The sequence below is a fragment of the Salmo salar genome, chromosome 27 (assembly GCF_965601325.2).
Source record: "Salmo salar chromosome 27, fSalSal1, whole genome shotgun sequence".
NCBI classification, from domain to species: Eukaryota; Metazoa; Chordata; class Actinopteri; order Salmoniformes; family Salmonidae; genus Salmo; species Salmo salar.
In genome coordinates this window covers 38,377,072-38,401,874 of record NC_138317.1, presented here as the reverse complement: position 1 = coordinate 38,401,874, position 24,803 = coordinate 38,377,072, and the positions used below count along the sequence as shown (strand labels likewise).

Here is a 24,803-nt window from a genome sequence, read left to right as displayed (position 1 = left end):
TGAACTCTTTGGCCTGAATGCCAAGCATCACATCTGGAGGAAACCTGGCACCATCCCTACGGTGAAGCATGGTGGTGGCAGCATCATGCTGTGGGGATGTTTCTCAGCGGCAGGGACTGGGAGACTAGTCAGGATCGAGGGAAAGATGAACGGAGCAAAGTACAGAGAGATCCTTGATGGACCTCAGACTGGGGACCTCAGACTGGGGCGAAGGTTCACCTCCAACAGGACAACGACCCTAAGCACACAGCCAAGACAATGCAGGAGTGGCTTGGGGACAAGTCTCTGAATGCCCTTGAGTGGCCCAGCCAGAGCCCAGACTTGAAACCGATGTAACATCTCTGGAGAGATGAAAATAGCTGTGCAGCGACACTCCCCATCCAACCTGACAGAGCTTGAGAGGATCTGCAGAGAAGAATGGGATAAACTCTCCAAATACAGGTATGCCAACCTTGTAGCGTCATACCCAAGAAGACTCGAGGCAGTAATCACTGCCAAAGGTGCTTCAACAAAGTACTGCGTAAAAGGTCTGAATACTTATGTAAATGTGATATTTCCGGGTTTATTCAATTATAAATTTTCACAAATTTCTAACAACCTGTTTTTGCTTTGTCATTGTGGGTTATTGTGTGTAGATTGATGAGGGAAAAAAAACATTTTATCAATTTTAGAATAAGGCTGTAATGTAACAAAATGTGGAAAAAGTGAAGGGGTCTGAATACAGAATGCACTGTATGGTCAGTACCAAAACAAGTGATCTAATGATTCTGTCTCATCGCAGAAAAATCTGGAGAGCTGTTATCCCCCACACACTGAACAAAAATATAAACGCAACATGAGTCACAGTTCAATTGAAATAAATTAATGATGTCCTAATCTATGGATTTCACATGACTGGGAATACAGATATGCATCTGTTGGTCACAGATACCTTAAAAAAATGGGCCTCACAGTATTTCTGTGCATTCAAATTGCCATAGATAAAATGTAATTGTGTTCATTGTCCGTAGCTTATGCCTGCTCATACCATAACCCCACCGTCACCATGGGATACTGTTTAAAAAATATATATTATTATATTATTGTTATAATATTGTTTTTTTAACTAGGCAAGTCACTCTGTTCACAACGTTGACATCAGCAAACCACTTTACATTTACATTTACATTTTACACTTGCCCACAGGACGCCATACACGTGGTCTGCGGTTGTGAGGCCGGTTGGACGTACTGCCAAATTCTCTAAAACGACATTTGAGGTGGCTTATGAGTATTAAATTCTCTGGCAATAGCTCTGGTGGACATTCCTGCAGTAAGCATGCCAATTGCACGCTCCCTCAAAACTCGAGACATTTGTGGCATTATGTTGTGATAAAACTACACATTTTAGAGTGGGAATTCTATATTTTATTCTAAAATTGGATGCATACACTCACTCACTTACCCCCCCAGCGGTGCTAACATAATTTTAAAAAGGTTTCTAATGATAAATTTGCCTTTTAAAATGATAAAATTGGATTAGCTAACACAACGTGCCATTGGAACACAGGAGTGATGGTTGCTGATAATGGGCCTCTGTAAGCCTATGTAGATATTCCATAAAAAACAGCCGTTTCCAGCTACAATAGTCATTTACAACATTAACAATGTCTACACTGTATTTCTGATCAATTTTATGTTATTTTAATGGACAAAAAAATATAGATTTTTCTTTCAAAAACAAGGACATTTCTAAGTGACCCCACACTTTTGAAAGGTAGTGTATATGTAGGTAGAGTTAATTAAAGTGACTATGCATAGATAATAACAGAGAGTAGCAGCGCCGTAAAAGAAGGGGGGGGGGGGTCAATGCAAATACTCTGGGTAGCCATTTGATTAGATGTTCAGGAGTCTTATGGCTTGGGGGTAGAACCCTCTTGGACCTAGACTTGGTGCTCCGGTACCGCTTGCCGTGTGGTAGCAGAAAGAACAGTCTATGACTAGGGTGGCTGGAGTCTTTGACAATTTTTAGGGCCTTCCTCTGGCACCGCCTGGTATAGAGGTCCTGGATGACAGGAAGCTTGGCCCCAGTGATGTACTGGGCCGTACGCACTACCCTCTGTAATGTAATGTCTTGCGGTCAGAGGCTGAGCAGTTGCCATAACAGGCAGTGATGCAATCAGTCAGGATGTTCTCGATGGTGCAGCTGTAAAACTTTTTGAGGATCTGAGGACCCATGCCAAATCTTTTCAGTCTCCTGAGGGGGAATAGGTTTTGTCGTGCCCTCTTCACGACTGTATTGGTGTGCTTGGACCATGTTAGTTTGTTGGTGATGTGGACACCAAGGAACTTGAAGCTCTCAACCTGCTCCACTACAGCCTCGATGAGAAAGGGGGCGTGCTCTGTACTCCTTTGCCTGTAGTCCACAGTCATCTCCTTTGTCTTGATCACGTTGTGGGAGAGGTTGTTGTCCTGGCACCACACGGCCAGGTCTCTGACCTCCTCCCTATAGAATGTCTCGTCGTTGTCGGTGATCAGGCCTACCACTGATGTGTCATCGGCAAACTTAATGATGGTGTTGGAGTGAACAAGGAGTGAACAGGGAGTACAGGAGGGGACTGAGCACGCACCCCTGAGGGGCACCTGTGTTGAGGACCAGCGTGGCGGATGTGTTGTTACCTACCCTTACCACCTGGGGGTGGCCCGTCAGGAAGTCCAGGATCCAGTTGCAGAGGGAGGTGTTTAGTCCCAGGGTCCTTAGCTTATTGATGAGCTTTGAGGGCACTATGGTGTTGAACGCTGAGCTGTAGTCAATGAATAGTATTCTCACATAGGTGTACCTTTTGTCCAGGTGGGAAAGGGCAGTGTGGAGTGCACTAGAGATTGCATCATCTGTGGATCTGTTGGGGCGGTATGCAAATTGGAGTGGGTCTAGGGTTTCTGGGATAATGGTGTTGATTTGAGCCATGACCAGCCTTTAAAAGCAATTCATGGCTACAGACGAGAGTGCTATGGGTCGGTAGTCATTTAGGCAGGTTATCTTAATATTCTTGGGCACAGGGACTATGGTGGTCTGGTTAAAACATGTTGGTATTACAGATTCGGACAGGGAGAGGTTGAAAATGTCAGTGAAGACACTAGCCAGTTAGTCAGCGCATGTACGCAGTACACATCCTGGTAATCCGTCTGGCCCTGCAGCCTTGTGAATGTTGACCTGTTTAAAGGTCTTACTCACATCATCTGCGGAGAGTTTGATCACACAGTCATCCATGTTTCAGTGTTATTTGCCTCGAAGCGAGCATAGAAGTAGTTTAGCTCGTCCGGTAGGCTCGTGTCACTGGGCAGCTCTTGGCCGTGCTTCCCTTTGTAGTCTCTAATGATTTGCAAGCCCTGCCACATCCGACGAGCGTTGGAGCCGGTGTAGTACGATTCGATCTTAGTCCTGTATTGACGCTTTGCCTGTTTGATGGTTCATCGGAGGGCATAGCGGGATTTCTTATAAGCTTCCGGGTTAGAGTCCCGCTCCTTGAAAGCGGCAGCTCTAGCCTTTAGCTCAGTGTGGATGTTGCCTGTAATCCATGGCTTCTGGTTGGGGTATGTACGTACGGTCACTGTGGGGACGACATCTTTGATACAATTATTGATGAAGCCAATGACTGATGTGGTGTACTCCTCAATGCCATCGGATGAATCCCGGAACATATTCCAGTCTGTGCTAGCAAAACAGTCCTGTACCTTAGCATCTGCTTCATTCGACCACTTTTTTATTGACTGAGTCACTGGTGCTTCCTTCTTTAATTTTTGCTTGTAAGCAGGAATCAGGAGGATAGAATTATGGTCTGATTTGCCAAATGTAGGGCGAGGGAGAGCTTTGTATGTGTCTCTGTGTGTGGAGTAAAAGTGGTCTATAGTTTTTTTCCATCTGGTTGCACATTTAACATGCTGATAGAAATGTAGTAAAACGGATTTAAGTTTCCCTGCATTAAAGTCCCCGACCACTAGGAGCACCGCCTCTGGAAGAGCGTTTTCTTGTTTGCTTATGGCCTTATACAGCTCGTTGAGTGCAGTCTTAGTGCCAGCATCGGTCAGTGGTGGTATGTAGACAGCTACGAAAAATACAGATGAAAACTTTCTAGGTCGATAGTGTGGTCTACAGCTTATCATGAGATACTCTACCTCAGGCGAGCCAAACCTTGAGATTTCTTTAGATATCGTTCACCAGCTGTTGTTTACAAATATACATAGTTCGCCACCCCTTGTCTTACCGGACGTTGCTGTTCTATCCTGCCGATACAGCGTATAACCAGCCAGCTGTATGTTGATATTGTCGTCGTTCAACCACGACTCCGTGAAGCATAAGACATTACAGTTTTTAATGTCCCGTTGGTAGTTTAGTCTTCTTCGTAGGTTGTCGATTTTATTTTCCAATGATTGCACGTTAACTAGTAGAACGGAAGGCAGTAGGGGTTTATTCGATCGCCTACGAATTCTCAGAAGGCAGCCCGACCTCTGCCCTCTATTTCTCCATCTTCTCTTCACACAAATGATGGGGATTTGGGCCTGTTCCCGGGGAAAAAAGCTTCTGCCAGTTTGTGGTGAGTAATCGCTGTTTGATGTCCAGAAGTTATTTTCGCTCATAAGAGACAGTAGCAGCAACATTATGTACAAAATAAGTACAAAAATAAGTTACAAACAACGCAAAAAAACGAACAAAAAAAACACAGTTGGTTAGGAGCACGAAAAAAGTCAGCCACCTTCTCCGGCGCCATGATACTATAGAATTACATTGTAAGTAACAGCAAACTTTCCAGGACATAGACATGTCTTATATGGGCAGAAAGCTTAAACTCTTGTTAATCTAATTGCACTGGCCAATTTACAGTAGCTATTACAGTGAAAAAATACCATGCTATTGTTTGAGGAGAGTGCACAACAACAACAAAAAATCCATCACTGCAACTGATTTGACCAATTTGGCACATTTGGGCAGACTTGATACAAAATATTGTGCAGCATTGCAATGGTTCATTGGATGAATCTGAAACTTTGCACATGCACTGCTGCCATCTTGTGGCCAAAATTGAATTTGCAACTAAACTCCTACAAATAATGGCTTTTTTTAATTGCATTTCAAAGATGATTGAACAAAAACAAAAATAGAAAACACATGTTTTTTTCTTTATATTATATTTTACCAGATTTAATGTGTTATATTCTCCTAAATTAGTTTTACATTTCCACAAACTTCAAAGTGTTTCCTTTCAAATGGTATCAAGAATATGCATATCCTTGCTTCAGGTCCTGAGCTAGAGGCAGTTAGATTTGGGTATGTCATTTTAGGCGAAAATTGAAAAAAGTGTCATATCCTTAAGAGGTTTTTAACTTAGTCATTGAAGCCTCCGATGAGAGCATTGCAAAAGCATTTGTGAAAAATACCGCTTTACAGAGTTCGCCGTGTACCAGAGTTGTAAAATACTTAAATACAAATATTTGAAAGTACTACTTAAGTAGTTTTTTGCGGTATCTGTACTTTACTATTTATATTTCTGACAACTTTTACTTCACTGCATTCCTAAATAAAATTATATACTTTTTACACTATACATTTTCCCTGACACCCAAAAGTATTTGTTACATTTTGAATGCTTAGCAGGACAGGAAAATGGTCTAATTCACACACCAATCAATAGAACATCCCTGGTCATCCCTACTGCCTCTTATCTATAAGACGTCATTGTAAATAAGAATTTGTTCTTAACTAACTTGCCTAGTTAAATAAAGGTTAAATAAAAAAAATCTGGTGGACTCACTAAACACAAATGCTTCATTTGTAAATTATGTCTTGAGTGTTGGAATGTGCCCCTAGCTATCCTTAAATACATTTAAAAATAAGAAAATGGTGCCGTCTGGATTTCTTAATATAAGAAGTTTTACATGATTTATACTTGTACTTTTACTTTGATACCTACGTATATTTTAGCAATTACATTTACTTTTGATACTTAACTAATTTACTCAAGTCGTTTTTTACAGGGTTGCTTTCACTTGAGTCATTTTCTATTAAGGTATCTTTACTTTTACTCAAGTATGACAACTGGGTACTTTTTCCACCACTGTGTACAACTCAAGGTTTTCAGGTAGTTGCCATTAAAAACATTGCAAATACCTGGAATAATTATAACTACTTTCAATGCATCTCACAAAAACACCTACTTATGTGGATGTGTTGGTATCGGACCATAACTCAATGCGACCGACACACTGAAGTGCGCATGTATACGTTACTATGGTTATCACCCCTACTATGGCAAGCAGAAGATACCAAACAGTACAAACTCGAAACGCATACATTCCCCGTTGTGACACACCGGAAGTAGGTTTTGGTGTCAGTTTAGCCACAGTTTCTATCTTTGGCTTCGCCTTCATTTCCTACTCAGAATAACAACAACAAAGACAGATTGATAACAAATAATTATTCAAATCGTCTCAAATAAAGGAATAGACTCTGAATCGGAGAGATAGAGCACAGCCAGCTATGCTGACAGATGCAGGTTAGCGAGCTATTTCCATACTCTGACGGTATTGTCTGACAGCTCAGCTTTTGAGCTAACGTTAGCCAGCGTAACGCATATTCACATTGCTGTTAGTTTTGGGAAGCTGAGTATTGGTCGATGGTGCAGCACGTAAGCTTCATGTTGGCAATCTATTATTACTTAATTAATAAAACATGAGAGGTCATGTGTTATGACATGTTTTATCTAGGCTGTGACATGGTCACATTCAGTGATATGATATGTTGTCCATTTACAGATTATACAGTGAATGCTTCAGGTGCTCGGCGTGCCAAGAAGAGGACAGCAATGGAGTCATCATCTGGGGATGGTCAGTCGTCCCTTCGCTCCTCTGGTAGACAGGTCAACGTCAGAATGAAGCGCTGTAATAATCCTCCACCTGGACAGGTATATGTGCACCCTAATATTAGATAAAACAGACTAAATACAGTTGCTTTGGAACTAACCAGAGCCGGCAGATCAAGTATTTTACCTGAGCTAGGCACAATACTAGATCTTTCGGCTCTGGCTAGTTTGGGACTGTGGGGTGTAGTGAGACCACCTTTTTTCAGTCATTCTCACTCACTTTACCCATTTCCATCCAGTCAGCCCATTAAGAGCTCCCTGCCTTTTACCAATCTCTCTGCTTTCCTTAATAAACATATTTTCCTTGATATTGAAGTCTGTCTGTCATTGGATTCCAGACTAAAAGAAAAGCCACTGACACAGAGGAAGAAGAGGACCAATCTGAGAAGAAGTACAGAAAGTGTGAAAAGGCTGGATGCTCGGCCACATACCCAGTGTGCTTTGCTAGCGCCTCTGAAAGGTATCATCAAATATTTTTTTTATAACTAAACCAAGATAGACAACAGCCTGTAGTTTCAAATGGGAACAAATTAGTCATAGTGGGCAGAACAAGGAAGGAGGTGGGTAGAGCCAAGCACGAGCTAGCGAGATCCTATTGGCGCGTTCTAGTCACATTTGCATATTTCCGTTGGGGAACACTACTCTGAAGTGCACGTGTGCATTAACTCCATTTTCCTTTGCACTCCTTTTAAACTATGCAGTTTTTTAAAGCTTTGGCGAAGGGTAAAGTCTACAAAACTAGTTTTGGGAACAGAAAACTGTATTGAGATCAAATGTTTCATCGATGAGTAAATTATCAGAATGTCGGCCAAAATCCATCCACTTCTAGCCATTGGGCTTTCTCTCACTACCATATTTGGTATTGAGTGGATACGCCAACCGGATGCTTCACGTTTATACATCCGGTGAAATATCTCTCATTGTTGTTCTATCTGGTATCATCTCCTGTTTTTACTTCACTGGTGGTTTCCAGAGAGAGTCATTGGCAGCTGTGTCCGAAATCTGTCTTGCCTACTACTTACTAAAACTACATACTGTGTACTAATTGTACTACATACTATTTAGAACGTACTGTTTAGTACAAATGTATGCAGTAAGCAACAAATATCAACATACTACTCATCCATACTGAGGATGCATCTTCTGATGAGCTGTTGGGTTGATTCCCGCCGCTCGTTCATTTTGGTACAGCGCGTCACCTTCTCTGATTATCAGCTGTTGTCAAACACACGCGTCTGGAAAGACGATTTCTTTTCCTCAATAGTGTGCAGTGAATTGTACTAGATGAAAAATGAGTAGGATATCCTGCGTTTAAAGCATACAAAGTTTTTGAAATTTCATATACGGTACTTCATATGCGTTCTATTTTTGTATGCCTACTATTTAGAACGCAAGTATGGGAGTTCTACCACTGTCTTATATCAAATAGTGTGACGATTCTGCCTGCACTGATCAGTTGAGGGACAAGCGTCCCGTATGAGTGATGCCACCTGTTGGAAGACAATGGAGAGAAAGTATGACATCGCATTCAGTGTGTTGAGTACTTGCTGACATGTTTCTTACTGCTCTCCGTCTTTCTTTCAGGTGCGCCAAAAACGGCTACACTTCTCGGTGGTACCATTTGTCCTGCGGGGAGCACTTTTGCAATGAGTGTTTTGATCACTACTATAGAAGGTTAACAGTCTAATTAAAAAATAACATTGTCATTTTGTCAAACACGTCATCATAGACACTTGTTCTCTGTTGATCTGAATGTAATGACTATATCTTTCCTTGGTTTATCAGTCACAAAGATGGCTATGAGACATATGCATCCTGGAAGAGGGTTTGGACTGGCAATGGGAAGAGTGAGCCCAGTCTGAAAGCTTTCATGGCAGATCAACAGCTTCCATACTGGGTGAGAGCAACACAGCTGCCTTTCAACCCAAAATGTCTAGCTAACTGGCATAGTATTCAGGTCAATGCAGCCATTCTCCATCAAGTGAGTAATTCAAACACATTCACTCCAATGTGATTGGTTTCCAGGTCCAATGCACTAAGCCAGACTGTGGGAAATGGCGTCAGCTCACCAAGGAGATCCAGCTCACTGCCTCACTAGCAGCCACGTATCGCTGTGGCATGAAGTTCAACAATGTCAAGGTAAACAGGAAGTAGCAGGAGGAAGAGACAACAACATAATCAACAATAACTTGATTGACATTTCATGATAGTGCCATAATATCACGTGTTTACGTCTACAGACCGAAGGGCCAGACCAGTGCTCTCTGCCAGAAGATTTGGTGAGTGACTGTCTTTAAAAATTACCTTCTGAGTTCCTTCATGTTCAGTCAACAATTTAAAGTATCACTGCAGCCTTGTCTTTATTCGGAACCTTGTTGTGTTCCACAGAGAGTGGCAGAGGTGATCGACAGCTGGTGGCATTCCATGCTGATCCTGCCCCCGTTATTTAAGGACAGCCCGGCCAACCCGTTCCTCACAGCCTACTATCCCGACTGTGTGGGCATGAGCCCCTCAGGATCCACCAGCAACCACTCTCATGCTGAGTTGAGGGCAGAGCACTGCAGAGCCGTCCCACCACAGAGTAAGTCCATCCAGGGTGGGGAGAGAATCCACATCTCAACCCTGGTGCTCTACTTCACAGAGAAGGTAGTACGACCCAGAGCTAAGGAACCAGTAAATCGCCAAGTAGTTAATATCCATAATAAAATGGGTGGTTCGAGCCCGGAATGCTGATTGGCTGACAGCCGTGGTATATCAGACCGTATAGCACCAGTATGATAAAACATGTATTTGTACTGACCTAGTTACGTTGGTAACCAGTTTATAATAGCAATAAGGCACCTCAGGGGTTTGTGGTATATGGCCAATATACCATGGCTAAGGGGTGTGTCCAGGCATCCCGCGATGCGTTGTGTCTAAGAGCAGCCTTTAGCCGTTGTATATTGACCATATACCACACCCCCTCGTGCCTTATTGCTTAAGTCTAGCATACTTCTGTTTCTATTATCTTAGCTAGTCTGTTGAACCACCAGTCACTCATGGTCAGTAAATACATGTTCTATAACTCATACTTTGTGTTCAGTTCCAGGGCTGTGTCCATACTTCCAGCCCTTTTACCAGCCCAACGAGTGTGGGAAGGCCTTGTGTGTGCGACCGGACATGATGGAGCTGGATGAGCTCTACGAGTTTCCAGAGTTTTCCCGTGACCCCACCATGTACCTGGCCCTGCGCAACCTTATCCTGGCCTCCTGGCACAGAGGCTGTAAGGTAGCCAGACAGATAAGTCCTACACTGTTTAAATTAGACACTTTTTGGAAGCGTCATAGTAGTCATAATAATAATAATAATAATATATATATTTTTTTTCATTACAAACAAGAATCTCAAAGTTGCTTTGAAAACCAAAAGAAATGTAGAGATCTGTCAGTTCATCGTTGGTGGTCTTCCACAGCTTCAGAGGGAAAGACAGTCAGTAGCTTGAGCGGAGGGAGCATCGAGGATAGACAGGCAGGGAGAAACGTCAGTCAGATACTGGTAGACAGGCCTAGAGCTCTTCATCAGACACGCCGTCTCCTCTTCCTCCGTAGGTAGGCTGGATCATCCACTAGCGGAGGGGGCATCGAGGATAGACAGGCAGGGAGAAACGTCAGTCAGATACTGGTAGACAGGCCTAGAGCTCTTCATCAGACACGCCGTCTCCTCTTCCTCCGTAGGTAGGCTGGATCATCCACTAGCGGAGGGGGCATCGAGGATAGACAGGCAGGGAGAAACGTCAGTCAGATACTGGTAGACAGGCCTAGAGCTCTTCATCAGACACGCCGTCTCCTCTTCCTCCGTAGGTAGGCTGGATCATCCACTAGCGGAGGGAGCATCGAGGATAGACAGGCAGGGAGAAACGTCAGTCAGATACTGGTAGACAGGCCTAGAGCTCTTCATCAGACACGCCGTCTCCTCTTCCTCCGTAGGTAGGCTGGATCATCCACTAGCGGAGGGAGCATCGAGGATAGACAGGCAGGGAGAAACGTCAGTCAGATACTGGTAGACAGGCCTAGAGCTCTTCATCAGACACGCCGTCTCCTCTTCCTCCGTAGGTAGGCTGGATCATCCACTAGCGTCCACCTGGTTTGTGTGGAGTACTTTCTTTTTCCACATGTTATTTCACATACCCAGCCATCTAGTCACATACCTATAATTTGATGAGAGACTAATAGAATAGTGAGGAAAAACAATGGAGTTACATGACCTAGGAGAAATGACATGGGTTTTCTATCAATTAAACACAACAGAGCCTGGTGATAATGATTAAATACGTCCCTTCCTCTCATGTCTAGGAGGTGCTGACACCCCAGAACTGTGCTCCCCACATCATTGTGAGAGGGCTGGTGCGTGTGCGTTGTGTACAAGAAATGGACAGGGTGCTTCTCTTCATGACCAGGAAGGGTCTGATCAACACTGGGGTTTTATCAGTCAAACAGCCCCTGCTTCCCGAGCGCTACCACAACGTAAGGGTGTCTAATTTTATACCATCAACTTCGTCCAGTTATGTTTTGCAGCTCATACAGACTTTTTGTTGGTCTTTGCAGAAGAACGTGATTGTGATTGGAGCCGGGGCATCGGGGCTGGCTGCTGCGCGGCAACTGCAAAACTTTGGCATGCAGGTAATATTTTAAGATTAAAATGTAGAACTACTTCAAGTGTTCATTTTTGTTTTCAATGTTTTGACCATACCCAGTTAGCACATAACGTTCTGAGAACCTTATGTTTCTTAGAGCTTGGTGAGAGCGTGGTTGTCCTATGGTCATTCCCAGAACTTCCTACAATGTTCTGGGAATGGTGCAGGATACCCAGCTAGCACGTAACATTCTGAGAACCATATGTTCCCAACTGGCTGACTACACCGCTCGCGTCGCAAAATACATTTTGAAATCTATGTTATTCAATTATTGCACCCACACTGCTCGCGCGCGCCAACGAGCGTCTGCGTCAAGGGCTAAAATAGAAATCAGTTCTATTTCTGACACAGATCGCGCTGCAAGTCCTGCCTCTCCCATCTCCTCATTGGTTTATAGAAGCAGGTACCCACGTGCCATCTCCTCATTGGTTATACCCATGTGGGTGACTGAAAGATGAACGAGGTCAGTGGCGGTAATGCACCTAATTTATGAAAGTTGCCAATCGCAATATAAAGTCAAGAGAAGAAAAAGCCTTGAAGGAAGAGAGATGACTAGAAACGATTCGGTTGACCGTTTTATGTGTGGATTAATTGGTGGAGTAGAGGACCTTGTGCATTTCAGGTAAAATAACAACTCAATGTTTATCCCAGGACAAATTAGCTAGCAACAGCAAGCTAGCTAGCTAAATTGCCATAAATGTTTATTGCTTTTCGACCTGTCCCCAAATTAATATAATTGGTTCAGAGTTTGTTTTGATATTTTAACCTGCGTGTCGTGATCGCGTTTGGTGTGGGGGGACAAAATATATTTATGCACGGGTTCTGTGTTAGGTGGGAATTTCAGTACTTCAGCATAACGTTTCCTCATGATTCTATTTAAAATACATTTCTCAAATTGTTCAGAGAACGTTAAGAAACAATGTTCTGCTGTGGGAATTTCAGTACTTCAGCATAACATTTTCTACAGGTTTCCTCATGGTTCTATTTAAAGTAATTTTCTCAGAACATTATGAAAACTTTCCATTAAAAACCACAAGATAACATTAGTAACGTTCAAAGAACGTTCTGAGAATGTTATTTAAAAATATATACATTCTGTTCTCAGCCTCAACAAAACTCTATCTTCTATCTTGTTAAGTGTGTTCAGGTGTGTTGGCCAAGTCCACTAACTGGCCACACCTGATCTTAATGAGTGCTTGTTTCCTTGGAAATGGGGTCTTTTTGAATAGATTCAAATGAACAGCTTTGTATGAGTTAAAAAACCATGGCATGCTATCTCCATGCTGGTGGCACAGAGGACTAATTCCGTGGATAGAGAACAGTAGATCATACGTTTGAATCTCACTGACTCCGTGCCACAATATATATATATATATATTTTTTTTTTTGCATGATTAATGCCTAAGCAAATACATTTCCATGTATAAGCTAGCAGTGTTGTTAAAAGTCTTATTTTACATGTTCTCAGAACGTTATTTAATTACCTTCAAATAACCTATCATTTTTGTTCTCAGAACCTCCCTGCAACCTCTAAAAATGTTTGTTCCCAGAACAGGTGATATTTTCAATTCCATTCTCAGAACATTTAAAAAATGTTCAGTTTTACCCGTCAGGAAACGTACGAGTTCATTCCCAGAACCTATGGAAATCAATAACATATGTTTCCACAACTTCCAAGGAAACAAATGTGCTAGCTGGGTGTCCTAATTGTAGGTTAATTCAGATATGGAACCTACTCCTATAATAACCCATAAGATGTTCTTGTCTGAAATGCGGCATACTAAGTATTGTTCACAACATATTGAATGAATAACTACTGATGAGTTCTGTGGCTGTGCCTTCTTCATGAACTTTAACCTCCAAGTGTTTGATCCAATCACAGGTGGTGATGCTCGAGGCGAGTGAGCGGATTGGAGGGCGGGTGTGGGATGATACATCGCTGGGCGGCGTCACGGTGGGTCGGGGGGCCCAGATTGTGAACGGCTGTGTGAACAACCCAATTGCACTGATGAGTGAGCAGGTGAGAGATTCTTTGTAACAACACTGACACAAACTACTGGCTCTCAGTCATTCACTCACAACCCGTACCTTGAAAACAGGATTTTTCAGTGTCCACATTTCTAATCATTCACCCAAAGTTCAACCAAAGTTCAACCAAAGTCAACCATTTGTATTTTTTATGCTGCTGCCTCATTTGATGTAGTATTGTGTAACTGCTAATAGATGCCGCAGAAGTCTTTCGGGTCCTACAAGTATTCACATACTCAGTTGCTTCTCTTGTATCTAGCTCAGCATTAATATGCACAAGCTGGGGGAGAGGTGTGACCTGTTCCAGGAGGGAGGGAGTACCACAGACCCGGCCATCGATAAGCGCATGGACTTCCACTTTAACGCCATCCTGGATGTGGTGTCAGAATGGAGGAAAGACAAGTCTCAGAACCAGGACACTCCTCTGGGAGGTACAACACATTTCTGGTCACTCCTAGGGTTGGTAACTCTGGTAACTTTCCCCAAAATGTCAAGGTTTTACAGAAATAGCGGTAAAGCCTGGTGTATACACTACACGACTTTCAAAATCCTAACATCACTTAACCTCTCACATTAAACAACCACCTATCCTGTAGTGGTGTGGCACAGACGGGTCACACTAAACGCTGTAGCACAGACAGGGGTCACACACTAAACGCTGTGGCACAGACAGGGGTCACACTAAACGCTGTAGCACAGACAGGGGTCACACTAAACGCTGTAGCACAGACAGGTCACACTAAACGCTGTGGCACAGACAGGGGTCACACTAAACGCTGTAGCACAGACAGGGGTCACACTAAACGCTGTAGCACAGACAGGGGTCACACTAAACGCTGTAGCACAGACAGGTCACACTAAACGCTGTAGCACAGACAGGTCACACTAAACGCTGTGGCACAGACGGGTCACACTAAACGCTGTAGCACAGACAGGGGTCACACACTAAACGGTGTAGCACAGACAGGTCACACTAAACGCTGTAGCACAGACAGGGGTCACACACTAAACGCTGTAGCACAGACAGGGGTCACACACTAAACGCTGTAGCACAGACGGGTCACACACTAAACGCTGTAGCACAGACAGGTGTCACACACTAAACGCTGTAGCACAGACAGGGGTCACACACTAAACGGTGTAGCACAGACAGGGGTCACACACTAAACGCTGTGGCACAGACAGGTCACACTAAACGCTGTGGCACAGACAGGGGTCACACTAAACGCTGTAGCACAGACAGGGGTCACACTAAACGCTGTAGCACAGACAGGGGTCACACTAAACGCTGTAGCACAGACAGGTCACACTAAACGCTGTAGCACAGACAGGTCACACTAAACGCTGTGGCACAGACGGGTCACACTAAACGCTGTAGCACAGACAGGGGTCACACACTAAACGGTGTAGCACAGACAGGTCACACTAAACGCTGTAGCACAGACAGGGGTCACACACTAAACGCTGTAGCACAGACAGGGGTCACACTAAACGCTGTAGCACAGACAGGGGTCACACTAAATGCTGTAGCACAGACGGGTCACACACTAAACGCTGTAGCACAGACAGGGGTCACACACTAAACGCTGTAGCACAGACAGGGGTCACACACTAAACGGTGTAGCACAGACAGGGGTCACACACTAAACGCTGTGGCACAGACAGGGGCCACACACTAAACGCTGTAGCACAGACAGGGGTCACACACTAAACGGTGTGGCACAGACAGGGGTCAAACTAAACGCTGTAGCACAGACAGGGGTCACACACTAAACGGTGTGGCACAGACAGGGGTCACACTAAACGGTGAGGCACAGACAGGGGTCACACACTACAAGATTATTCACTTGGTCTTGAGGATTCTTCATACCACGCTTTCTCACCAAAACGATGATGTGATTTAGAGTTAATGTAGCTCCAACAAGCTGTGGCTCAAAGCAGCCTCAAATGTTTTCCGTCAGACGTTCATGCTTGTCATACAGAGTTGAAATAACTAGCCAACATTTTGAATTGAACAACATTGCTTGTGAACTTCAGAGCTGAAAAAATGTGCTACTTTTCCTTTGGTTAAAGGCAAGTGGAAACACATACTAGCAGTAGTCATGGCCCCAGCTCCAGAGGCTACATGTCCTGGGTGATGTGAAACAACATCACCATCTCACTGGCTTCTTCTCTGGCCAGCTCTCATTGGCTGTTGCTCATCACTGTTCTCAAAACGTGTCGTTGCACATCTCACACTACAAGAGCATTGTAGATTTTGAGCCGATTTAAAATCAAACATGTTTGAAAATATGGGGACGTCTGGGACTGCTCAAAGACGAGATCGGTAGCCCTGAGATTGCGTCTCTTACCAGCTCACGTTAAACGAGTGTCGGTGACGGCCGCGCGCCCCGAGTAGACAACGACATGATGGATTTTGTCTCCGATCTCAAAAACTTGTCTGGGACAGCTAAATATGGGGCAAAATCGTGTAGTGTTTTAGAGTAATCACAGAATTTATACTTATTTACTCCTGATTCCAGAAATATTCCAACCAGGGTTTCTGGAAGACTTGGGAATTTTGGGACACTTATCGGAATTTTGCAACCCTAGTCACTCCTCTCAATGATTTGCTTATATGTGAAGTTCAAAGTAGTGATAGACATTTGGGCAGTTTCTAGTTTCTTTCATTTTACAATTTTCACTTCCAGAAAAAATCCAGGAGGTCTACAAGACATTCCTTCAGGAGTCTGGGGTCCAGTTCAGCCAGTTGGAGGAGAAAGTGCTTCAGTTCCATCTCAGCAACCTGGAATATGCCTGTGGAAGCACACTGGACCAGGTCTGAGGATGAGATCATTCCTACCCTGTCTCTTGTGACAGTCGATGAAGTGACCGTAGGAGAGTTCTGATAACATAGTCAGGGGTTAAGGTTCTCCGTTACAGCAACGGATTTCCATCATATGGATTCCGGAGAAGTCGGGGTTTTTTCGATCAGTGAAGATGCTTAATAAAATCTGGTTTGGAGATGCTTGTCTGTGTTAGGCTATGAAATATATTCCCAAATAAATGTATTCTCAAGTATTTGATTTTCTATGTTACACTGTGTGTATTGAACTGACATGCATGATTGTTGGTGACACTCCGATGTTCAGATGAAGGGAATGAAATAGTCTGTAATGCACAACACAGCAGCGCTCAACTCCGACAGCGGTGTCTAGTCTACTGTAGCTGCTGGTAAAGTCATTCAAATACTCTGCTAACATTTTTTCCCCGTTTTTAATGTTATTAAAACAAAATCAGACAACCCCATAGTAGAATATTTGACCTATTTACCAAGTCGTCTTGTTGTGTTTTTATAAGTATTCCTCTCGAGGCTCATTGAAGTTACGAGAGCCAATGCAGTTGTGGGAAAACACTTTTGAAAGCAGTTTTCGCCTTTGCTAAAAGAAGAGTGGGATCCCAGTTTTCCATTGCTATCCCGTTTATTTCTATACTCCTTCAATTGCACGTGGCGTCGTTGTACAAATGCAGTTTTACAACCAGAGTTACAAGAATGGTTTAGGTGCAACTATGCAACAGAGCTCTTAAAATGGGCAATGTTGTCTTCAAAGGTCAGTGACATACATTGTAATAGAAAAAAAGTGAAGTGAATACTAATTATTAATGCTGTATGTATAATCCATTAATAATAACAATCCGGATGTGGTGTTCTATGGGGTAAATGCAGATGGACCAACCCCATGCTTCAGCCTATGTACATTTTATAAACACTTTGCTATCAGTTTGGCTACAGGTGCTAATGCTTATTCCTGATAGCATACCTGATAATATAAACCATGCATATGCTATATTGGAATGATCCAATATGTTCAAATCATTTTAACATCATTTTTACCAACAGTTATTGGGCCCATTTTTGGAGGTGGAAATGATATTTTTTAGATGGTGTCATTTTATTTTCATGCTTTTTTTGAGTAGAATGTTTTTTTTTAAGTCACCAGAACTGAGCTTCTCAGTCCTTGTGAAAAAAACGATCCCGTTGAGGACCCCCTAAGCAAGGGCACATGTACAAAATGATTCTCTTTCCCTAAAAGCATGATGGTTATTATGACTTTCTTAAATGAAAGTGGAGGTTAACTTGTCCTCAGACAATCCATCTGAGATTGTCTTAAGTTTCAGTCATGAGATTTTGTGTTGTTGCTTTAACCCCTGAACATAGTGTGTGTGTGTGTGTGTGTGTGTGTGTGTGTGTGTGTGCAGGTATCAGCTCGGTCCTGGGACCACAACGAGTTCTTTGCTCAGTTCTCAGGAGACCATACACTGCTGACAGAGGGCTATTCGTCTGTGCTTAACAGACTGGCTGAGGGTCTCGATATCCGCATCAAGAGCCCGGTGAGCCATCAAATACTATGTCCCAATTAACTCTCCTTCCTCGCAAAGTGCGCACTTGTTCACTTCCCTTCACTGATTTGAAAGGAAATGACTGGTATGAGAAATATGCTGGAAACTCCTACTAGCCAATGCCTTAAGCAATTCAATGCTTTTTAGATGTGTGAACAAGTGCACACTTAGGGTGCGTCCCAATAATATCTCCTTATGTTCCTTTCGTTGCCCATTCTCCTCTCATCTTGGTTGTAGTATATAGTTAGGTAAAAGTGAGAGGTTTCTCAATTTTCTTTGTACCCAAGCATTTCGAGCAATGCCTCACAATCACAGTACACTTGTTTCATTGTAGGTTCAAGCTATCGATTACTCAGGGGATATAGTCAAAGTTACCTCATCCAATGGGACTCAGTGGACAGCACAGAAAGTAAGGACTCATTTGTTTATTTACAGAGTAATGATGCATGTTATAGTACAGTTGTCTTCTCTGACACTCCACTCTTACTTGTTATAGTACAGTTGTCTTCTCTGACACTCCACTCTTACATGTTATAGTACAGTTGTCTTCTCTGACACTCCTACTCTTACCTGTTATAGTACAGTTGTCTTCTCTGACACTCCACTCTTACCTGTTATAGTACAGTTGTCTTCCTCTGACACCCTACTCTTACCTGTTATAGTACAGTTGTCTTCCCTGACACTCCACTCTTACCTGTTATAGTACAGTTGTCTTCTCTGACACTCCACTCTTACCTGTTATAGTACAGTTGTCTTCTCTGACACTCCACTCTTAACTGTAGCTTTGGGAACATTTATTTTGTCATTTTTTTAGGTTCTGGTGACAGTCCCATTGACTTTACTCCAGAAGAATATCATTAAATTCAACCCTCCTCTTCCTGAGAGAAAGCTGAAAGCCATCCACAGTCTTGGAGCAGGTCTCATTGAAAAGGTAAGGGTTTAGAGCTGCGACACAGTCTGGGTGATGTAACTGAAACTGGTTCACCCTGTCACCAGAAACTCTTAATCTGGAGGTGAAAGAAACACACACCTGTTTAGGTGAGGTGCTGGATAGCGGAGTAGAACACCTGTTTAGGAGAGGTGCTGGCTAGCAGAGTAGAACACCTGTTTAGGAGAGGTGCTGGCTAGCGGAGTAGAACACCTGTTTAGGAGAGGTGCTGGCTAGCGGAGTAGAACACCTGTTTAGGAGAGGTGCTGGCTAGCGGAGTAGAACACCTGTTTAGTAGAGGTGCTGGCTAGCGGAGTAGAACACCTGTTTAGGTGAGGTGCTGGATAGCGGAGTAGAACACCTGTTTAGGAGAGGTGCTGGCTAGCGGAGTAGAACACCTGTTTAGGAGAGGTGCTTGCTAGCGGAGTAGAACACCTGTTTAGTAGAGGTGCTGGATAGCGGAGTAGAACACCTGTTTAGGAGAGGTGCTGGCTAGCGGAGTAGAACACCTGTTTAGGAGAGGTGCTGGCTAGCGGAGTAGAACACCTGTTTAGGTGAGGTGCTGGATAGCGGAGTAGAACACCTGTTTAGGAGAGGTGCTGGCTAGCGGAGTAGAACACCTGTTTAGGAGAGGTGCTGGCTAGCGGAGTAGAACACCTGTTTAGGAGAGGTGCTGGCTAGCGGAGTAGAACACCTGTTTAGGAGAGGTGCTTGCTAGCGGAGTAGAACACCTGTTTAGGAGAGGTGCTTGCTAGCGGAGTAGAACACCTGTTTAGGAGAGGTGCTGGCTAGCGGAGTAGAACACCTGTTTAGGAGAGGTGCTGGCTAGCGGAGTAGAACACCTGTTTAGGAGACGCGCTGGCTAGCGGAGTAGAACACCTGTTTAGGAGAGGTGCTGGCTAGCGGAGTAGAACACCTGTTTAGGTGAGGTGCTGGCTAGCGGAGTAGAACACCTGTTTAGTAGAGGTGCTGGCTAGCGGAGTAGAACACCTGTTTAGTAGAGGTGCTGGCTAGCGGAGTAGAACACCTGTTTAGGAGAGGTGCTGGCTAGCGGAGTAGAACACCTGTTTAGGAGAGGTGCTGGCTAGCGGAGTAGAACACCTGTTTAGGAGAGGTGCTGGCTAGCGGAGTAGAACACCTGTTTAGGAGAGGTGCTGGCTAGCGGAGTAGTACACCTGTTTAGGAGAGGTGCTGGCTAGCGGAGTAGAACACCTGTTTAGGAGAGGTGCTGGCTAGCGGAGTAGAACACCTGTTTAGGAGAGGTGCTGGCTAGCGGAGTAGAACACCTGTTTAGGAGAGGTGCTGGCTAGCGGAGTAGAACACCTGTTTAGGAGAAGTGCTGGCTAGCGGAGTAGAACACCTGTTTAGGAGAGGTGCTGGATAGCGGAGTAGAACACCTGTTTAGGTGAGGTGCTGGATAGCGGAGTAGAACACCTGTTTAGGAGAGGTGCTGGCTAGCGGAGTAGAACACCTGTTTATGAGAGGTGCTGGATAGTGGAGTAGAACACCTGTTTAGGAGAGGTGCTGGCTAGCGGAGTAGAACACCTGTTTAGGAGAGGTGCTGGCTAGCGGAGTATAACACCTGTTTAGGAGAGGTGCTGGCTAGCGGAGTAGAACACCTGTTTAGGAGAGGTGCTGGATAGCGGAGTAGAACACCTGTTTAGGAGAGGTGCTGGATAGCGGAGTAGAACACCTGTTTAGGTGAGGTGCTGGATAGCGGAGTAGAACACCTGTTTAGGAGAGGTGCTGGCTAGCGGAGTAGAACACCTGTTTAGGAGAGGTGCTGGCTAGCGGAGTAGAACACCTGTTTAGGAGAGGTGCTGGATAGCGGAGTAGAACACCTGTTTAGGAGAGGTGCTGGATAGCGGAGTAGAACACCTGTTTAGGTGAGGTGCTGGATAGCGGAGTAGAACACCTGTTTAGGAGAGGTGCTGGCTAGCGGAGTAGAACACCTGTTTAGGAGAGGTGCTGGCTAGCGGAGTATAACACCTGTTTAGGAGAGGTGCTGGCTAGCGGAGTAGAACACCTGTTTAGGAGAGGTGCTGGATAGCGGAGTAGAACACCTGTTTAGGAGAGGTGCTGGATAGCGGAGTAGAACACCTGTTTAGGTAGAGGTGCTGGCTAGCGGAGTAGAACACCTGTTTAGGAGAGGTGCTGGCTAGCGGAGTAGAACACCTGTTTAGGAGAGGTGCTGGCTAGCGGAGTAGAACACCTGTTTAGGAGAGGTGCTGGCTAGCGGAGTAGAACACCTGTTTAGGAGAGGTGCTGGCTAGCGGAGTAGAACACCTGTTTAGGAGAGGTGCTGGATAGCGGAGTAGAACACCTGTTTAGGAGAGGTGCTGGCTAGCGGAGTAGAACACCTGTTTAGGAGAGGTGCTGGCTAGCGGAGTAGAACACCTGTTTAGGAGAGGTGCTGGCTAGCGGAGTAGAACACCTGTTTAGGAGAGGTGCTGGCTAGCGGAGTAGAACACCTGTTTAGGAGAGGTGCTGGCTAGCGGAGTAGAACACCTGTTTAGGAGAGGTGCTGGCTAGCGGAGTAGAACACCTGTTTAGGAGAGGTGCTGGCTAGCGGAGTAGAACACCTGTTTAGGAGAGGTGCTGGCTAGCGGAGTAGAACACCTGTTTAGGAGAGGTGCTGGCTAGCGGAGTAGAACACCTGTTTAGGAGAGGTGCTGGATAGCGGAGTAGAACACTTGAAAAAGAAAAGGAGAGCACTAGGATCTCAGATGCAATAATTGAATAACCCATTAACCAACGTTTCTTCATCAGAAACTGTCTTAACACACATTCCTACTCTCAGGTTGCTCTGCAGTTCCCGTTTCGCTTCTGGGACGGAAAGATCCAAGGAGCAGATTACTTTGGCCACATTCCACCCAGTCCTGACAAGAGAGGGATGTTTGGTGTATTCTATGACATGGATCCACAGGTGAGTTACCAGCAATCATCTTTGTACTCTAGCTATACGTACTAACTACTATGTAATCATCTGTTATTTCAATGGAGAGAAATGCTGTTATGTAAACATTAGAGACAGCTGAGGTTTTTGCAGCATGTTCATTGAAGTGAACCTGTTGAATAGTGGACAGGAATGTATGCTGAGTACGTAAAAAAAGGTTTCCTACCAGAGAAAAAGATGTGTTCCTATCTTGGCCCATTCCGCAGGGAAAGCGGAGTGTCCTGATGTCCGTCATCACTGGTGAAGCTCTGCCCTCTATCAGGGACATGGAGGACAAAGATGTCGCTGATCAGTGCATGAAGGTGCTGCGTGAACTCTTCAAGGAGCAGGTATTAGAACTACTGTCTACTTTGAAGAGAAAACCTTACATTAGGACTTAGGACTACTACAAATGACATTTTAAGGTATACAAAATAAATGTAAAATAAAGAAATAATGTTGTACCTGTATCTTCACGTATTTTTCCATTGTAGGAGGTCCCAGAGCCGGTGAATTACTTTGTGACTCGGTGGAGCAGAGACATGTGGTCTCAGATGTCATACAGCTTTGTGAAGACAGGAGGCAGTGGGGAAGCCTATGACGTCATTGCTGAAGATGTACAAGGAAAAGTGTTCTTTGCTGGGGAGGTAAGACCTGACCCCTTTTATCATCGTACACCAGTGGAGGCTGCTGAGGGGACAACGGCCAATAATAATGTCAGGAACGGAGCAAATGGAATGGCATCAAACACCTGGAAACCATGGAAACCATGTGTGTTTTGATGTATTTGATACCATTCCACTGATTCCACTCCAGCCATTACCACGAGCCTGTCCTCCCCAATTAAGGTGCCACCAATCTCCTGTGTCTTATACCAATGTATTACTACAGGCCTTCACTTGAAAGATAACTTCTTTTTTTTATTTCACCTTTATTTAGTTCTCATTTACAACTGCGACCTGGCCAAGATAAACCACAGCAGATTGGCACATACAACAACACAGAGTTACACATGGAATAAACAAACATACAGTCAATAATACAGTAGGGAAAAAAAGTCTATATACAGTGAGTGCAAATGAGGTGAGATAAGGAAGGTAAGGCAATAAATAGGCCATGGTGGCGAAGTAATTACAATATAGCAATTAAAAACTGGAATGGTAGATGTGCAGAATATGACTGTGCAAGTAGAGATACTGGGGTGCAAAGGAGCAAGATGGATAAATAAATAAATAAATACAGTATGGGGATGAGGTAGTTGGATGGACTGTTTACAGATTGGCTATGTACAGGTGCAGTGATCTATGAGCTGCTCTGACAGCTGGTGCTTAAAGCTAGTGAGGGAGATAAGAGTCTCCAGCTTCAGTGATTTTTGCAGTTCGTTCCAGTCATTGGCAGCAGAGAACTGGAAGGAAAGGCCTGGAAGGAAAAACATCCATGAGAAGCTTTTCAGAGTAGGACTGCTGATTTAGGACCAGTTTTGCCTTTTAGATCACAATGAATCAGATGACATGGACAGATGAGACCTGATTCTAGATCAGTACTCCTACTCTGAGACACTTGATAGATACGGCCCCTGATTTAACGTTTGTTTTTCTCCTGTCTTTCTATCTTCAGGCGACCAACAGGCACTTTCCTCAGACGGTAACAGGAGCCTATTTGAGTGGCGTCCGAGAAGCGAGTAAAATAGCTGCTTTGTAACTCCTTCCCTTCGAGCGGTCACACGATACCAGCATAAAGACATCTAAGTTGTACAGAGCAAAGCATTCGCTCCCCAAGCTGCTCCTCTTCAAGTGGTGTCTTCTTGTGTGTACTGTTCCTCGTGTGAGCAGAGATGGCTAATGCTGTTTGAAATATTATGGTTAAGTTTTTCTGTTATTATGAGTGAAATATGACGCATCTTGTTGGTTTAGTTGGAGATCACTATAATTCAGGATCGGCAGCACACGTATGCTCCTAAACAATTAATTGTGATGTACAAATGGATAAACTGTATTTACATTCAATATGGATCGTCACCATTTGTTTGTCAATATTACATATCATTAATGGCTTTAAAAAATAATATAAATATATGTTTTATAGTCAGATACACCAGCTAGGTGCAGTGAAATGTGTTGTTTTACAGGATCAGCCATAGTAGTACGTCGCCCCAGGAGCAAATTAGGGTTAAGTGCCTTGCTCAAGGGCACATCGACTTATTTTTCACCTTGTCAGCTTGGAGATTAGAACCAGCAGCCTTTCAGTTACTGGCTCAACGCTCTAACAGCTAGGCTACCTGTTAACAGCTAGGCTACCTGTTAACCTGTTAACAAGGGCACATCGACTTATTTTTCACCTTGTCAGCTTGGGTATTAGAACCAGCAGCCTTTCAGTTACTGGCCCAGTGCTCTAACAGCTAGGCTACCTGTTAACCGCTAGGCTACCTGTTAACCGCTAGGCTACCTGTTAACCGCTAGGCTAACTGCTGCCCTTTTAAAGTTCCAATGCGTGTGTGTGGGGATAATGAGCGCTTCACTGTCCAAGGACTAATATGATTTTAGTTGAGACGTTATGTAAATGAGTACTTCTGCATTAGTGTTTTTTGGGGGGGTTTTGTAATGATTCATTCATTCATTATAATTCACGTTTTCATAAACCTGGCCAAATAAAACAAACACCAAATAAGGATGGGTCATTTGGCTTTAATCAGAGTGACTGGTTAGTTAGTGTAGACTTCAGTTGGGTATTAGTTGTACCTGCATTGTTTTTAGCGAGTAAAGTTGAAAACATTTGACAGTTGTCTCTCTCTTTCTCCAGGTTATTGAGGCTTTAGTTGGCTACCACACTGATCATGTTCCTCTGTCTATATTCTGACACCATGTTCGAACATGGCATTTATTAAACATGTGTAGCTTAATAAATGAACCAAACTAACTACATTATGACTGACTCACTTAATTGAGACTTAATGCACTGCACTGAT

At 44.0% G+C, this 24,803-nt stretch overlaps 1 protein-coding gene across 2 annotated transcripts; it reads left to right on the top strand.

Moving 5' to 3' along the window:
- Window positions 1–6,345: 6,345 nt before the first annotated feature.
- kdm1b (lysine demethylase 1B) lies at window positions 6,346–24,757 on the top strand. 2 transcript variants are annotated; one of them, XM_014178634.3, is made up of 21 exons: window positions 6,346–6,529; window positions 6,789–6,937; window positions 7,234–7,355; window positions 8,480–8,569; window positions 8,681–8,792; window positions 8,921–9,034; window positions 9,136–9,174; window positions 9,284–9,476; window positions 9,978–10,162; window positions 11,227–11,397; window positions 11,479–11,553; window positions 13,450–13,587; window positions 13,855–14,026; window positions 16,286–16,413; window positions 17,835–17,966; window positions 18,310–18,384; window positions 18,790–18,906; window positions 21,704–21,829; window positions 22,066–22,188; window positions 22,333–22,485; window positions 23,456–24,757. In XM_014178634.3, the coding sequence occupies exons 1-21, from the start codon at window positions 6,514–6,516 to the stop codon at window positions 23,537–23,539; spliced, it is 2,514 nt and encodes an 837-aa protein (XP_014034109.3). In that variant the 5' UTR covers window positions 6,346–6,513; the 3' UTR covers window positions 23,540–24,757. The 2 variants fall into 2 exon arrangements, with proteins under 2 accessions (XP_014034109.3, XP_014034110.3); XM_014178635.3 differs by having other exon boundaries at window positions 6,346–6,661.
- The last annotated feature ends 46 nt before the right edge of the window (window positions 24,758–24,803 follow it).

Bases quoted from the DNA above. Each gene is read 5' to 3' on its own strand.
- kdm1b (XM_014178634.3), top strand. The intron at 18,385-18,789 runs GTAAGGACTCAT...TCATTTTTTTAG, and splicing joins CTCAGTGGACAGCACAGAAA to GTTCTGGTGACAGTCCCATT. The intron at 22,486-23,455 runs GTAAGACCTGAC...TTCTATCTTCAG, and splicing joins AAGTGTTCTTTGCTGGGGAG to GCGACCAACAGGCACTTTCC.